General features: G+C 36.0%; 1 protein-coding gene across 1 annotated transcript in view; it reads right to left on the bottom strand.

The window, feature by feature from the left end:
- The window catches only part of CPLANE1 (ciliogenesis and planar polarity effector complex subunit 1), a 70,694-nt gene that overhangs the window by 9,980 nt on the left and 43,967 nt on the right, over positions 1 to 16,747 (bottom strand). Inside the window, exons 38-52 of the mRNA XM_049795172.1 lie at positions 16,574 to 16,678; positions 16,017 to 16,109; positions 14,824 to 14,936; positions 14,369 to 14,567; positions 13,851 to 14,095; positions 12,098 to 12,191; positions 10,976 to 11,137; positions 9,485 to 9,515; positions 7,921 to 8,052; positions 5,882 to 6,047; positions 4,141 to 4,202; positions 3,534 to 3,698; positions 2,214 to 2,326; positions 1,787 to 1,870; positions 205 to 374 (exon numbers count right to left, since the gene is read on the bottom strand). Coding sequence (XP_049651129.1) covers positions 205 to 374; positions 1,787 to 1,870; positions 2,214 to 2,326; positions 3,534 to 3,698; positions 4,141 to 4,202; positions 5,882 to 6,047; positions 7,921 to 8,052; positions 9,485 to 9,515; positions 10,976 to 11,137; positions 12,098 to 12,191; positions 13,851 to 14,095; positions 14,369 to 14,567; positions 14,824 to 14,936; positions 16,017 to 16,109; positions 16,574 to 16,678 — 1,934 coding nt within the window. The remainder of the gene's footprint in view (positions 1 to 204; positions 375 to 1,786; positions 1,871 to 2,213; positions 2,327 to 3,533; positions 3,699 to 4,140; positions 4,203 to 5,881; positions 6,048 to 7,920; positions 8,053 to 9,484; positions 9,516 to 10,975; positions 11,138 to 12,097; positions 12,192 to 13,850; positions 14,096 to 14,368; positions 14,568 to 14,823; positions 14,937 to 16,016; positions 16,110 to 16,573; positions 16,679 to 16,747) is intronic.

Raw genomic sequence — 16,747 nt, 5'->3', positions numbered from 1 at the left:
ACCATTCATTTTCAAGGCCCACAAGAATGATTTTGCTTCTAAAGATCAAATGTAACTCTGTTGAATCACCATCATTTATGTCCCTCTGCATCTATCCCACCCACATATTTTGAATGGAGACCCATGTTTTAAAAAACAGCAGAAGTAACCAAAGTGTTAAGAGGCAGGTTATCAAATCATTCCTAGAATAAGTAGACATCCTACCTGAAACAAGGAGTCATGAGTATCTTGAAGTATTCTTTGGATATCATCAGGCACAGTCCAAGGACTTACTATGTCTCGATCAGACTCTTGATCAACATCTTCTGTCTGAACTGCAGTGGCAACATGTGGAGGCTTTTGTTCTGATGTTCTGCTGACTCTATACTCAGCAGCTGAGGAGAAAAGAATCCAAGCATAGCACTGTAATATTTCTTGCTGTTTATTTCTGATGTCTTGGAACTTCTCCAAGAGCAGAGGCTCCAAGTTCTAAGAACTGAAAGCTGTGTGTAAACACATGTAAAAAGAGCATGCCCTGTTATCTTGAACTGATGTGGGCAAGAAAATGCTGCTGGTCCCTCCCCCTTCCAGCCTCACGCTCTGAACTGTCTTCCCAGGACAGACCACAAAGTGGAGTAGAACTACGCATAGTGCCTACAGCATCCAGGTCCTGTAGTGCAGTCCCCAAAAAGGGACATTGCTACATTATTTGATAGAACTATATAAATCCTGGATTTGTGCCTCTTAGAAGACATAGAACTTTAGTGAAATCCTTAGCAGTGATGGGATACAATGGAGAAACAGATACAAGAAGGTGATGTGAAATCAGAGAAAGATCAACCTGTATTTGGCATTTAAAAAGAGAATGTATGGAAAGGAGGAGGAGAACGACTTTCCACATGCATAGAGGTGAGCGAGTGATTCAGGAAAAACACGCATCTGCTTACTACTGCTTCTGTCCCTTTCCTGCACTGCCAACTCAAATAAACTGACATTTGACTAGCCAAAAAGGATCTCTATTATGCCACTAGTATAATTCTGGTATAAGGGAGAATGGAATCAACCCACAGTATTTCCTAAGTTTCACGCTGATTCTCTCCTCAACCTTTTCCTGTCTGATCAGAAATTCTGCACTGTAATCAAGTCCTGCATCTGTTAAAGAATTTGATTAGGAAGAAACATTTATGTGAGGAAACTTAAGTGGATCCAGACCTACACAGATAGGCATAGGGAAAAAGAATCACTAAAAGCCTAAATTTTTTTTAAAACAAGTTCAGTCTTACATTTTTCCACTCTAACATTATGACAAAATAATATCTTAAATAACTACTGTACAGAGGGAATAACAAAGACAATTCCTACTTTAAAGAGCTCAGAAAGTAAGCAGGATAGAAAGGTAAGGGAGAGGCACAATGCTTGTGTACAGCACTGCTAACTAACTCTCTCTCTGTGGGTTTCAGCTGAAAGACAGACTCAAGACCTCTGTCCCTCATGACTTTGTAATGCCTGTTTGAGGAAAACACTGAAATTCAGCACATTTGCTTCAGTAATCTTGGAACTGCCATCTGGCTAAAACCATTCAGGAGGTAAACAGAGGTGATTGATTGAATTATTTCATAAGTTTCTAATGAAAAGGATTTTTATGTGGGGGAAAAATGATTTTTATTCTTCTAAACTAAAGCTGTATCTAAAGCCCGTGTTGCATAAAGTCTACCCAGCATGTACCCTGAAATGTGTTCTCTGGGTCTTATTTTTCCCCTGTATTATGTAGCTGAACAGCACTATGTCATTGGTCTTAATAACTTACAGTGTCTAGAATTAACAGGACAGTTTGCAGCATTTCTAATTCTTCCCCTGGAAGTACTCTTCTGTAGGAGCATACAAGCATTTCCTGGAAAGACAAAGAAAGCATTTCCTCTGTCAGGTGCAGTAGATCAAAACTACTCAAAAGACGCTTCAAAATTTTCATGTATGAGCTTGCTTCCTGGATTAAACATTAGTCTTGATATGGCAAATTAAGCTACTTTGGATTTAAAAAGAAATGATAACGAGAAGTAATTCTCATCATTTAACAGGCCAACGGCAGCACAGTTGCAAAAGCCTCAGGACAGGAAACCTCCAGGATTATAATCTGACTTTCTACATAGGTATTAAAGCTCTTCCCTCCCAAAATCTGGTAATAACTTCAAGATTATCTTCAGTATGTGCCTTCATTAAGAAAATTCTGTTCTTACCCCTGGACTGTGTTAAACCAAGAGTTGGGGTGAAACGATGTACTTTTTGACCAAAGCTGGGTTTGGCAGCAATTCCGCTCCTTTCTGACACAACAGGACTGTTCAGATGCCCTCTACAACAAGAAAAAAGAACACAAAACAACAAAGCCCCAAAACTTACCACTGTCTACTACATACCATTCCCCAACACAACTTAGATCTAACAGGGGTTATTCAGACAAGGCAAAAAGGCCACAGAAATCACCTTCAGCCCACTTAGCTGAGGATCAGCATCACACACTGGCTGTGGGAACAATATGCCTCACCAGAAACAGAACTGCTGGCAATCACAGTGAAAACATATCAAATTGGCTTTGCAAACAGCCAGTTTAGGTCCAACAAAACTTATTAGTTAGAAGTTACTGCCACTCCTAAGGTGGCTTCCAGCATGACATTTCTTAGTGCTTCTTATTCTGGCAGGGCTGATGTACTTAAACCGCCCTTGGACACCACCAGCAGGCTCTATACAGCACTGACTACATTCAGTTTAATGCTCTATCCTGGAACTTTACCTATTAAAAAGAGATGCAGAAATATTTAAGTCTGGAACTTACAGGATTATCTGAAGTACACAGTTCCTCCCATTATGGTGGAAAAACTTAAAATTTTATGTAGAAGAAGAAAAAGTATACTGCAATATACACCTGGATTACATATACACACATGTGACATTAATGCGATCAAGTAGAATAAATTTACAGGTTTATAATACTCAAATACCATCATCTCCTCAAAAGGCAATAAACACCAAAGTGCAAAAGAAAGAACAAGTAAAATCCTATTTAATGAAAGAAATTAGAAAGGAATAGAGTAAATCTAGAGTTTGCTGACCTCAAATTTAAGTCATCTATATGCATTTTTATACCACCTAAGTAGTGGTATACTACTTTTATATCACATAAGTAGTATTTTTATTTGCTTCTTCCTTGTTACTAGATACTCTTCAGATCATTGACTATGTTGCTGCCTGTAGTCCAGTGTAATTGCAGTCAAAAGGAATGGATTAGGACATTGATTACAGCTCCGACTCCAGAGTTGGCTTATTCTGTGCTCCGAAAGACATTTTTAAGGCTCCCTCCAAGATCTGCACTAGTGGTTTTAAGAAGATTGGTACAGGAACTTAAGACTCTTCTGATCCAGACAGAGAATACTTTGATTCTGCCAGAATATAAAGCTTCTCTCAAGCTAATCCTATACCAACTAGCTACAAATTGCAGACAAATTTAAAGTGTGGTAAAGACACCAGTTCATCAGAGCAGGTTTAATGCTTGAACTTGTTACCCTTTAGCAGATGTCATATGCCGCCTTCTGTACTCTTGAGGTAATCTTGTCCTGGACAATGGTCTATGTTCATTTGCAGGTAACACCACTGTTTCAGATAACATTTCATTCATCAGAGAAAGTGCTTGTGATATTCTCATACTGTGATGTTCAGATAACAGGGCTCTATGGAGAAATAATATTACATGTTAACTCATGCTATCACTCATTTAATTGCAGCTGGCTTGAGTCTTGTTAAGGCTACAGGGTAACCAGAAGAGAATGTAGTTTTTCAATTTCAGAGAAGATATACTAAGCATTTTAAGATCATTAGCAAAAAGCTAAAATATTTATTAACAATGGGTTTGACAGAATGCATGAATCAATGCTGGGGAAAAAAAAAAAAAAAAGAAAAATTATATTTGGAAACTGAAAAATACAGCCAAATGATGAAACATGTTCAGAATTTTCCTAAATGGTAAAGCAAACATGAACTATTTACGGTTTTTGTTGAAATGCCATTCATATCTAAAGTCTCATTGACAAGACAATTAAAACTACCTCTTCCTTAAACTGGAAGATTCATATATAAATAAGAATACCACAAGTTACATTTATAGCAACTTACTTGTCTTTTTCTTCTTTCTTCTTCTGGAAAAACTTAATATCCTTTGAAGTAAGACGACAATGCTGTGCAAGAATGTTTAATAATCATTAACTTATTCTACATTGTGGTGTCATTCCAGTTTCTCACTCTCAAAATGTAGACCTATTTGTCTTTGAAGTTACTATTTTATACACTCCCCAGAATGAAAAACAGTATGAAAGCATATCACCTTACCAGCAAATTCAGAGATTGTCTCTGTAAGCATCCAGTCTCTAAAAATACACTGAAAGCTTGCAGTCACACCATCCACCATAGCTCATGTGCTTAAAATATGAACATTCCTAAGGACATGTCTTCACTGTCAAGCTCTAAGTTTCAAATGGCCTCACTTTCAGTTTCCTAAAAATCAATGATGCTCCTAACAATAACTAATTTAAAAAACAGGGCAAGGTTGCACTTTGACCTGTTTGCTACAGTACAATTTTCATTTTTAAAATGCTTCTTTTAAAAAAACCCAAACAACCCACCAAAAGTTGAGAATCCCTCCATCTAATGATTTCAGGAGAAAGGCCTACAACAAAAACATCAAGTATATGTTTATGGGTTGGCAACACAGAAGAGGGAGAGAAGCCAGACCCTTTTTTGCTGAATAATTTCTCTCTACAGACGTACAAAAGAACAGCTGGGTTCAACTATGAAAGACTGTTTAAAACCAGGGGAAATAACGTCTATCATAGATGAAATCTGTTAGTCTTTCTAAAAGTAAATACTACTGAATTATTTAGTAACGGGAATTTGCTGCTTGGGAGTTAAAACCAGTAGAGCTTCAGTATGAAAGAATTTACAGCATACCCTGCATTCAGCTGATGAGTAAAAAGTATAAGGGTGTATTTGCTCACACTAGGTCTCATCTCCTGTGACCCTGGAGCTTTCCCTGACTCAGAAGTGTCTTTTCAGATCCTGAAGGTATCCAGGTGACAAATGCATATTTTAAGACTTAATACTGATTGGGAAATTAATTCTGAACTAATTTTGTACCTTTTTTTTTTCCTTCAGTTATTTCCAGCACAGCGCAGATCACAAGAGATGTTATCAGGCCATAAACATGTTTCTACTAATTAAAAGTAAAAAAAATTCTGGGAGGGAAGGGATTGTTTGCTGAGCCTGTATTGCAACCAGCCTTCAACAAAAAAATTAATCAGATACTTGAGATGTATGCCATATTCTAACATCTCTGCTGTGACCCTCTGTAATTGCATACACTTCTGTGCATGTGAATGACAAGGATGGCTGCCCTCAGTATCCCATCATGTTTGTAAAGGATGTTGGCATCTGAACTCTGCTTTTTAAATTCATCGAGGGTTTTTGGGAGGTGCAGGGGAAGATGAAACAAGATGTAAACACATCTTTACAACTCCTGTAGTTATCACTCCCTGACAAAATACACCTTTTATCAGTGAATGTTACAGCTATATCCATTACAGTCAGGGGACTATTTCCTGAATCTAGAGCTGGGGGACAGGACATAATTGCCACCTGCAGCCAGTTATTACTGCAGCCTGTGAAAAACATTGGTATATTTGCTTACTCATCACTTCTGACACAACTATGGCCAGTTCCAATAAAATAAAATTAAACATATAAATCTCCCAACATTAAAATATGAAAAAAAATCCCTGACAGCCTTTATAATATCTAACCTGAAAAATCAACACTTGTACAATACGTAACAGTTACTCTTCGAGATACCCATTATTCTTACCACATCCTTTCTTAGATTGAATGGATTACGCTCTTTCTGTCTTTGTTCATCCAGTTTCTTCACATATTCTCTCATTCTTTCCTTTTGCTTTCTTTTAATCCATGCTTGTATCTCTGTCTTCTCCTTTTTTGTTCTTTGAGAATGTCCAGCAGCAGAATCATGAACCCTGAGGGCAGATGCAAGTGGGAAATAATCTAGCACATCCTTTAAATTGCAAACAATGGCAGCTACACATGGTACAATAAAAATACTGCAAAAACAGCCACCTTTAAAATTTACCTACTCCCTTTAAAATTCTTGCTCAGCTGAAAGCATAAGTAATGAACAACAGGGAAATTTTCTTCTGCAAAATTTTACTTCATAAAATCCTGGCACACAAGTAATTTCCAAGACCTTTCTGAAAATTTTTCTTCTATTTGTCAACTACATTCAGATAATAGGACCAAAGCTTTAAATGTGGACCATCTGTTATTGTCATTATGGGATAACTGGGCACAGTAAAAACTGCAAGCCATTTTGCTTTGATCTTTCATTTTTAAGTGTGTATTGTATAAGTATCTAAAAAAGAAAAAAAGACCAGTGAGATTCTATCATCCTTTTTGTTCCTTCCCCTCAGCCTATGATCTCCTTCAAAAGTCTCTCTGTACAAAGTAATTTTAAAACCACTAACTCAGAATACTAACAACAGAAAACACAGCCAATAAGAAATACTAACCTAAGTTCACCCTCAGAGTTCTTCAGAAATATTTACTAATTCACCTTGCAACATTTAAAGTAAGCGGCTGGTAATAAATATTTTCTTCACTGTAAAACTAAAAGTGCTGACCTAAAAATTAAATATGAGATTTTGCAAGAGAAGTGTTTCAATTTTAAATGTCTCATTTTTTGCAGCCCGTTTTGAAACTTCTCTCATTTTCAGCACTAGCAGGCACTAATAATTCCAGAATCAACAGAAGATGTCAGTGTAGCAAAATAAGGTATCTCTAGTAGCTGCAGTTCAGCTGAAAGCTTATGCATTGAAGCATTAAGGCCGCAAGCGATTGGAAGAACTTTGACACATTTGAAAGTGATTTACTTTATGACAAAGAGAAGTGTCATTATCAGAAGTATGCACTGTCATATGCGAAAATAAGTACATAAAACTGAGTTGTCTTTCCGTCTTTGGTTAGGTTTGATTAAATACTACTTGAAAACATAGCTGAAATTTTCAGTAACTTTGAAAATATTCACATAATTGCATAAAGCAGTCCAGCTAGCAACATTTATATGTTGTTGTAGTCATTATTAATGCATTTCAAATTCTCAAAGGATCACAAGGATGTTTTGATCTGTGCACAGATTTAGATTTGAAGCTCTTCAGCTCCTTTTACAATTTGAATAAAAGTTAGAACAAGTCAACCAAAGCACTACACACTACTTAAATAAGTCACTAGAACATCCCGAAACAAGTATGTTAAACTGGTGTGAACTTTTGCACCAACATAACACAAATGTTTGGCATCCTGAACTGCTGTATTTTTGCCTTGTAAGCAACTGACACCAAAACAGGAATAGGAAACAGCTGTAACTTCAACCTATCTTAGGAAAGAACACAGCTGGTTTTATAACAGGAAGGTGTAGAAATCCCCAGCAGGGAGGAGAGCATGACAAGCTGGAGTCTGGGGCTGGAAGCTTCTGAAGCTGCTTTGCCACTGACAGGAAATTTCTTTTTTGTCTTTCAGAACTGCTTTAGAAGGCTGCAGTCGCCTTGGTTGAACTGAATCTGCTATATATAGTGTTGTGCTCTAGGCTATACCTGGTAGAAGAAGGAAGAAGCAAGTAGGATGGAAAGAATTTTAAAATCAAAATAGTAAAAACCAATTAGAATATCTCACAAATGGCCAGTAAAATAGTGGCTATTAAACAGTTCTAATACCAGTCCTGTTAACATCAACTCAACTCACATGCTTGCTTCCACTGTTTACAGGGTGTGAGCTATAAGAATAACCAGGGTTAAAATGATTTTACTAACATGTAATAAAAACCAGCCATCATATTACCTAGAGATTTGCTTAGCTTGTATTTTTGTAAAGCCCAGCTCCAACGGAGATACATCACCTTCTACTACAAGATCATTAATGATGTCAGTAACACCACTCAGACTAGTAATTTGCAGGGGATCTTCTGAAGAGCTTAAAGTTAGGCAGGGAAAAAAAAATAATTTACTTATTTAAAGCAGAACATGCCTGTAAGAACAAGCTAAATTCCTTCCTTTTATGCTTAAGATAAGAATATTCAGGTTGTTTTACCAGCAGCCTTTGGACTTAATTTTCTTTCTCCTACATCTCACTGTGTTAGTGTACACAAGCAATACCTGGATAATGTGTGTAGACACACTGTCTTTAAGAAATTACCAGCCATCACCTTAGCTTTGCTGTCATCAGGTACACTTTAGCCAACTTTGTAGCTCCCCAGTGTGAATGGGACAGAATGAGTGAGACCTGACTAACATCAGGGATACTGCAGGGAAGAGGCCATTGAATAAACCATCCAGAAGTATGGCCCCATCCAGAGCTGAACTGCCTGCGCTACACTGGGGTGCATGAACATGGCTGTCCCAGAGGAGACTGAGCCTAGCAGCCCAGAAGACCAGGAGCACCCACAGGGTTTGTGCTGCTGCTCAGGCTGAGATAAGGCTGTGGGATGCTACCAGTTTTGGGAACCACACCTCTCAATGGCCTTCTAAGTGAGAATCAGTGTGAGTGAGAGAATAAGTTTTACCTAAATTCTGCCCATTTGTTTCCTCTCTTTTAATCAGCTGTTCTGAATAAAAAGAAAATCTCATGTAGTTTATGATTGCAAGCTACGGTCGCTTTGAGTTACTCCTTTGGGTAAAAATCACCATCTGTTAAAGTTCATTGCCTCACACCCATCCTTCAGGTTATGTAATCACTCCCTAATCTATTTCAGCGACAACAAGTAGCTTCATTTGAAATACTTTAAAAATAAACTAAAGCATTCAGTTTACTGCTATGCTTCAAGCAAAATAATAAATGTTGGTAATTGAGCAGAACCACCAGGAAGAAAGGGAAGCCAGCTGCTGTTTTCTACTGCATGACTGGGTCCAGAAGACTAACAGCAGTTAACAGTAGAAAGTATGTATGTCAGACCATTTTATTTAACGGATAAGACCACTTCAGTTTTGAAATCTTCAGCCTGTTGCTTTATACTGCTCATATGGTAACACTTCAACTTTCTGGTGATAGCTGGCCTCAGTAGATGACTACTAGCAGCAGTTACATGTACTTGTTCAAAAACAGTGTTTTGCAAATAGAAGAAATAACAAATGCACATATACAACAGCAGCATCTCCATTAACAGCTCTGTTACTTATAACTAGAAAGCAACTTTGAATGCTTCTGCAGCTTTTGCACAATGTAAATCTAACAGGCACTACCAAAGTCAGAGTAAATGCCTGAAATTAAGTCATAAAAAGGCTTTCATTGAGTTTGAAAATGAATGCCTAGGCATTTATGCAAGTGCTAGTTCCACCTTGACAGTCGTCTTTTTGGTAGGAGATTAAAGTAAACAAATTTTCAACAAAACCAATGTCAAAATACATACCTGTCACATAGGTGTCCATGTATGTGAAAGCCTGAAACAGGAACAGCCTTTGTTAATAAAAGCCTTGCACTTGTACACAAACTAATAATACATACGCTAAACAACCTGTGGGATAAAATACAGAAATATATCAAGCTGAATATGTTGACATTAAAAATAAATGAATATTGTACATAGGCTTAATGACCTGTAAGAAAGCATGTCATCGACTGCCAGGTTAATACAGAGTCTTCAGAGAACATGAATTAACAGCTTGCTGACTGACACAGTTTTGCCAGGAAGACGAGATCACTGTTATCACTTTTCTGCCATGATCAAACTAAGCTTATCAGTTCCAACTAACTGGAAATGATCTGTTCCAGTCAACTATACAGTGTTTTATGGAAAATAACAATTGCCACTTACTTGAAGAAGCCAAGCTATGAACTCCTGGAATTCAGGAAATGCAGCTGAAGAGCAGTATGGATGTCTTGGAAGGAAGAACACTATTATCCTTCCTAAGCTAAGCTCTACTCTCAAAAAATTATAGTTCCTTATAGAAACTTAGTATCACCTACAGTTTTCTTAGCTTGCAAGTAACAAATTTATACTTAAAAACTGCAGGTGTATTACTGTTTATAAAATTTATCTGTGTGTGCATGCCATTTGAGATTCACTTCTCCTGTATGCAGATATAGGAACCATGTTTTAACATCTTTTATGACAGATTGCTGCAAATATACAGGTGAACATGCATTTGACAGTCACAAAGTATGTATCATTTTTAGAAGCTTGAATGCAAGCAATGCAGGCAATACGCAGACAAAATAAGACACTCTCCATTTTTAAACACAGGCAATAGGTTGCTTGCATAGTGATTTTTCCTCCTCCTTTTAATGCTACTGCAGTCTTCATAACTACGAAAATCAATTTACTATCAGTTTGCAAAATAAAATGAGACCTCATAAAATAACATTTTAGGACACAGCCAGTAGTTAACTGTACAGCGATATAAAACAATTTGTTTTGCTGATGTGGGTTGGATTTAACTGAGATCTCACCTCTCTAAAACATAGGAGGATGACAGAGATGATGAAGACAGCTTTGGGAGGAAGCTATGAGTGTCCTAATGGCATTGTGTCCATTTATATTCACATACACTTAACTAAATAATTACAAATCAGCACAGTGATGGGTTTCCAAAATAGACCTGAAGTTATTAATTTTCTTTCAATAATGGTGAATTTGAGTGCAAGCATAACTCACTGCTGAGCTGTTTTCAAAGCTTAGTGATACTGTTCTGTCATATAACATATAAACTCATTACCAATGCTCATCCACAAAGCTGTTCTAAATAACGCAATCTAGGAAGTCTGACAACTGACTTTTATGAGTTCATTGGCATTATATAACATTCTGTGTAATAGTAATGAGAAAATATTACACCAGGAAGAAAAGGTTTACTTATTTTTAAAAGGAGGAAAAGGGAAAAATAAACACTAAAGATTATACCGGATGATGACTTTATCCCACTAGGAAAGTTAGAAGCAGAGGCTGCAGACGCAGGAGAGTGTAATTCCAATGTAGTGTAACTGGGTGCAGGATATTCCAAGTTTAAGCCCTCCTTTTCATCATCTGTAACATCTTCAGAAATCATGCCCCTCAAACAATGTTCTAATTTCATGGAAAAAAAAAAAAAAAAAAAGTAATTAGTGCAGACCAATGAAGAAAAAAACACAATGCAAAAACTATCACTCATACATACTTGTTAGTGGCATATTTAGTTTATCTGTCAAACCTAGAACAACCTGAACCTAGATCAGTTGTGCCTCCCTATGAAAGGGCACTACCAGAGCTGTGATGTAGGTACCAGTCCTGTACATGTGAACAAAAAGACTAAACTATGAGTTGCTCTGTGTGAGGGTAATGGACATCTTAAATACTGTCTTATGTATAAATACAGATTTAGCTATGATTTGGCTCTACCACTTGGATTTGTATTAACTTCATAAGTAGATTACACTATGTTTTCATATGAACGTAAAATGGACCTAAAGTATGTACCCCAAGCATGCTCCTTCTTGGCACAGTACAGTAGCTATAAGTAAATAGGTACCATATAGTCAACTGTTATATAAACAAATTCAATACATCAGCTCTAGCAAACAGTTAAGCTGATGTAAGTTCTTATTAAAATCAGCAGATATTACAACTAAATAGCCACCAAAAGATGCACAAAAAAACCTTCTTTATACACACACAGAAAACTGAGGACAAATTTCATATCCTTTTATGTCAGCAAGCAAAGCACTCATAAGCACCATGTTTTGATTTTATGATACAATAGAAATACACACTATCATCTTTAAAATCTGATAGCTAAGTCCTGCATTATGATTTTGGAAAAGATCAAAGTATACAGATATTTTCAAATGCATTTTTGTTGAAGCATAACCCATAATATTCAGATTTTCTACCTTTGATTTTATTTCTCTCCCTCATATTTTTGATTTTTGGTGCATATTTCGATAACACCTTTGGGATTGCACTTAACTTCAGTAAGTTAGTCAAGTTTAATATTCAACTACAAGCTTACTGTAATTGCAAGTTAACTTCTGTTAACTGGACACATACCATCATCAAGGATTCTAGCATCTTCCGAGAATGAAGGACGAGCACCAAGGTCTGAATTGGCAGCCATTTCAAAATCTTCTATTATTTTCACTAGCTATAAATGAAACCCAAAAGCTAAGTAATGATACATTCTTCCAGGTATTTGAGACCTACACCGCAGATATGCAAAGGTTGCTGTAAATACATTTTTTTTCCTCAGAATCTTATAAACATTTTAATGGAGTATCCTGATTCAAAACAGAGAAAATAGTTCAGGAATCAAAGTAGCTCAAGTAGATTCATTTCATCTAAAGAGGTCAATCTTCTGGACCCTTAATCTGAGAAAACACACATACGAACTGTATTATTCTTGTGAACAGTTTTACTCCTATTGATCACATTATTTCTATTTTTAAAATAGCTGAAGTTTTCCAATATGTCTTATATAAAAAATGATAGAAATAAAAACATTTCCATGTTCTTCATAAGTCAGGAGTTTCCTGAAATTTAAAACTATAAAGTGAAAACTAAAACTGATTAACCTACATTAAAACATTTTACTGAACATTATTCTTACAAAGAGCAGGCCTCAAAACTTATTTCTAATACATAAGAAATTGTTATAAAAGGAATGGCCAACTGCTGTGCACTGAAATAAAGGCAAAAAAGGAAGTGAGTTTATCCTCAGGATTTGGCTAGACAGCCACAAGATTTAAAACCCAAATGCAGTGAAATGCTGAAACAAAGGATATATGAAGATTTTTTTTACTACAGGCTTTTAAAAATCTGGCTAGATAATCACCTTGATAAAAGATGTAAGTGATGAAATAATCCAACTTAGTGTAGTAACTGTGTGTAAGTGACACAATGAGGTCCTTACATTTCTGTGGATATATAGGACAGGCAAGGGACATTATTAGTTTGAATAATTATACAAAAAGTAGATGCTGTGGAATTACACAGTGCTACTGATTTCCTTCTTTATTAAGCCAGGTCTACAGGAAGGGGAAATTGACTTAGTTTTCTTGACTTGCAAAGAAAAAGAAATTTTTTTTAACCAGCTAGGTAAAATCAGAACCTACTGGCTCATTCTCAGATTAGTCACTCCCAGTTTGCTCCAAACTTAATTAAAAAGTCAAACTAATGTGAAGAAATAATTGCCAGTATTCCTCATCTCACATATACCTGAAGTCAGCCAAACCTGAAGTTTTAGGCAAATTAAACTAGATATAGTATTAAGAGGTCAGTCTGCTGGAAATTTTTAACTTTTTATTGTTACCTCTGTCATGACCTACAAAATAATAATTTCTGAATCATATATAAGATCATCTGAATGCACTATGTCCAAAATGCATTTTACTTCTATATTTGGATTTATAAAGATGTTAAAAGTGCAAATATTTTATGAAATAAATAGAAGCAGGTTCCAGAAATGGTCACATAATATTCTGCAGAGGCACAACTGCAGAATATTTGCCAAAAAGGTCTCCTGCTCAGCCTGAACTTTTGTGTTATTCCATTTTCCCAGTTACAGAGAAATTAAATAAATCTGCCCATTCACTAATATCATCATCATTCTGGCCAGAATTTGGTCCATTGTAAGTAACAATGTCACCCAACAGATGCAGCACTAAATGTGAAAGAACTGATTTCTCCCAACATACGCTAAGCAGATTTGAAAATACATCATTCCAAAATGTAAATTTTGTCTTTAGCCAAAAGAAGTTACAAAGTAAAACTGTTTAAGACACAACAGTTAGCAGTCACAACTCACCAGTTTGGTGTTTCTGAAATCCTCCTCCATATTTTCAGTTATGTTCTGTAGTGTCTGTAATTGCACATCCATTTCCTGCTGCTTTGTGGAAGAGTATTCTTTGCCAATTACTTTGGATGGAAGCCCTGAAGAAGGAAATGTTATGTCATCTTCATGTACTATGTTCCAAGTTACACTAACTTTAGCAGAATCTGACTTCTTATCTTCCTTTTGCACTTGGCTTGATAAATTTTTCATATGATTGTCTTTAAATAGAAAAAAAACAGTGCACCAACATCATTGAATAAACTGCAAATATTTAAGTACTGCAAGTGATTAGGCATAGCTGTGCTATACCTAATAGTATGTTTTAGGAGGCAGGAATCACCACAAAAGAAGTCAAATGTATAAACGTTTTGTTGTATGACTAAAAAACCAGGAGGTGAATTGGGGAAAGGCTCCAGTTTTCTATGGAAGATAAGAGTATTAAAACAAAAATGTACAACTTTTTTTTCTGATTTAAAAACAAAATGGTTTACCTTTCTTCTGAAGTGCCTCAGGTGGAATTCCATTAGTAACAGAAGCTGCCATGTGATGAAGTTTTGCAGTAGATGGAATTTCAAACTTCTCCTTTTGCTGTGCAGTAGCTATCTCTTCTGCAGACTCAGGTATCATGGGCAAATTGTTAAGGATGTCACTGTCTTCAATGTCAATCACACTGATATATTCATGTTCACTCTAAACAAGAACAAGATTATGAAGAATTATACAGTACTTTGCATGTATTGTTTACAGTACATTGTTAACCATTTCCTGTGTTTACCTCTTACCACTTTGAGTTGAAAGGCTTTTTGTTTTTGAAACAAAGTAACTACAGTCTTCCCTATGGTATTATGCAACTGAATCATCCAGATAAAAAGAACCCAGATTCATGAGGTAAAACAAACGGTATACTTAAAATGTATTTTAACCATATGTACATTGGACCACTAACCAAATCAGGTGCATCAGACAGAAAGGATGGTAAAGGTGTCTCATTCAATTCAGTGGGGAATCTCAGGTTTAAATACATGTCTGGTGGTAATATCTCAGGGGCACTAGGTGATTCTATGAGAAAAGAATAATAGTATTACATTTGCAGTAAAAGCCATGAAAATTTGGAGAAACTATTTGGAAACAGGTCTACATTCTCTAAATAATAAGAAAAGCTTTGATTAGCATTATTTTTTAAAAAATAAAGATAGACAACATAGCTTAATAGGTTCCTTTAACATTTGCTTCTAACAATAAATTACTAAATTATTTTTCATTTGGGTAATAAAATAACAGAAAAATACTCAAAATATTAAAATCAAAGCAACATGCTGCAGTCTAAATTGCTATTAATTTCCAATACCCTCCTGCATCTTTACTTGATCCAAATAAATGATACTACTCAGCTAGAAAGACCTCTAATAAACTATCTGCAAAGAATTCATGTGACATAGTAAAATAATCTTCCAAATGGAACAACGCTGTTGAATTTTAAAACAAAGGAAAAATTAATACGCTTACTTGGTGCCATAGGGAAAATACTTAGGTACTGAATTCTATGTAGTACAATTTATCAAGGATTTATAAAATGGGGGGAGAAAACCCAAACCAAAATAAATCTTCTTTAGCCCCAAATTGAAGTTACGTTCCATTTTTTGTTCTACAAACTGACCCAAAAGATGAATGATTGGAAATAAAATTCCTGCTTGAGACTGGAACATTGTTACTTGGCATATAGCTGTTACACAACTTAACAAATGCACGGAACAACCGTATAATTAGCTGAGCTACTACAGCTCGATTTCATGTGGAGCCATGATCTGTCGTAACATCCCACTGGTCAATCTATTTGGTCTACATAACACCAACTGTCCGTCATTAAGCGGCAATAAATCAAGCTAAAATCCACAAATGCATCTCCTCATACATGAATACAAAAGCACAGGTACACTGCACCGTGAAAAATTCCAGTCAACCTTTTCATAAACAGTATTATAATTATTTCACATTTGGTTTCAAGAAGTCAGATAAATTAGCATCTTCTTATCTATATCCTGCATTAAGCTACCTCATGTACAAAAACCATGTTAAAATTGTAATATTTTTATAGACTTCCCAAACAACAAATGAAGTAGAGAAAGACTGAAGCCACACCTGACACAGGAACAGACATGACTGACTCATTTTTTCGAACTTCAGAAACCTCATTTCCAGCACTGATTCCAACATCCTGATAAGATTTCAGCTCTTGATAGGAAAAACAAAACCAAAATTTATGAATTTAAGGGAAGCAGACACTAATGGCATTATCTGAATGTACATTTCTGACTGCCCAGCTCACAATCAAAGCAAAGTTTCGGGGGAAGAGGCAGGGAAACAATTGCAGCCACATGTGAAACATCATCTAAAATGCATGTAGATAAAGGTCAAGATAAGTTAAAAGGAGCTTTCAGAAAAAGTCACAGCAGAACTGACTTACAGAAAGCATGTGGAGACTCTTACATAACTGCATCAGTAATATTTTAACTAATATTTTGTAATTTACATTCCAGTATCTTCTGGTTTCTTTTTGGAACAAAAAATTACAGTATGAAAAACTGGTTTTGCCTTTAAAAACTTACTCCATTTTGGAAACTGACCAAACACCACAATTTAACAAGAAGCAATACCAGAAATAGTTGGCTGCTGTAGGCCACCCAGGTAGCACTTACCTGGGTGAGTATTTGTACTTGCATCTTGAGTTTCTGCTGTTTTTCTTCCTGTAGAAGCCATGTAATGCAGATCTGCTGAAGTAGTAACTGCTTCCCCCCTTGTGTCTAAAATGTGATAAAACACAATAGGTGTGTACAAATAATACAAGAATTAGAAATCTATGAAAGCAATCA

Source organism: Accipiter gentilis, chromosome Z (genome assembly GCF_929443795.1).
Source record: "Accipiter gentilis chromosome Z, bAccGen1.1, whole genome shotgun sequence".
Lineage (NCBI taxonomy): Eukaryota > Metazoa > Chordata > Aves > Accipitriformes > Accipitridae > Astur > Astur gentilis.
The sequence above is the reverse complement of the archived record's forward strand: the minus strand, read 5'-3'. Positions and strand labels throughout refer to the sequence as shown.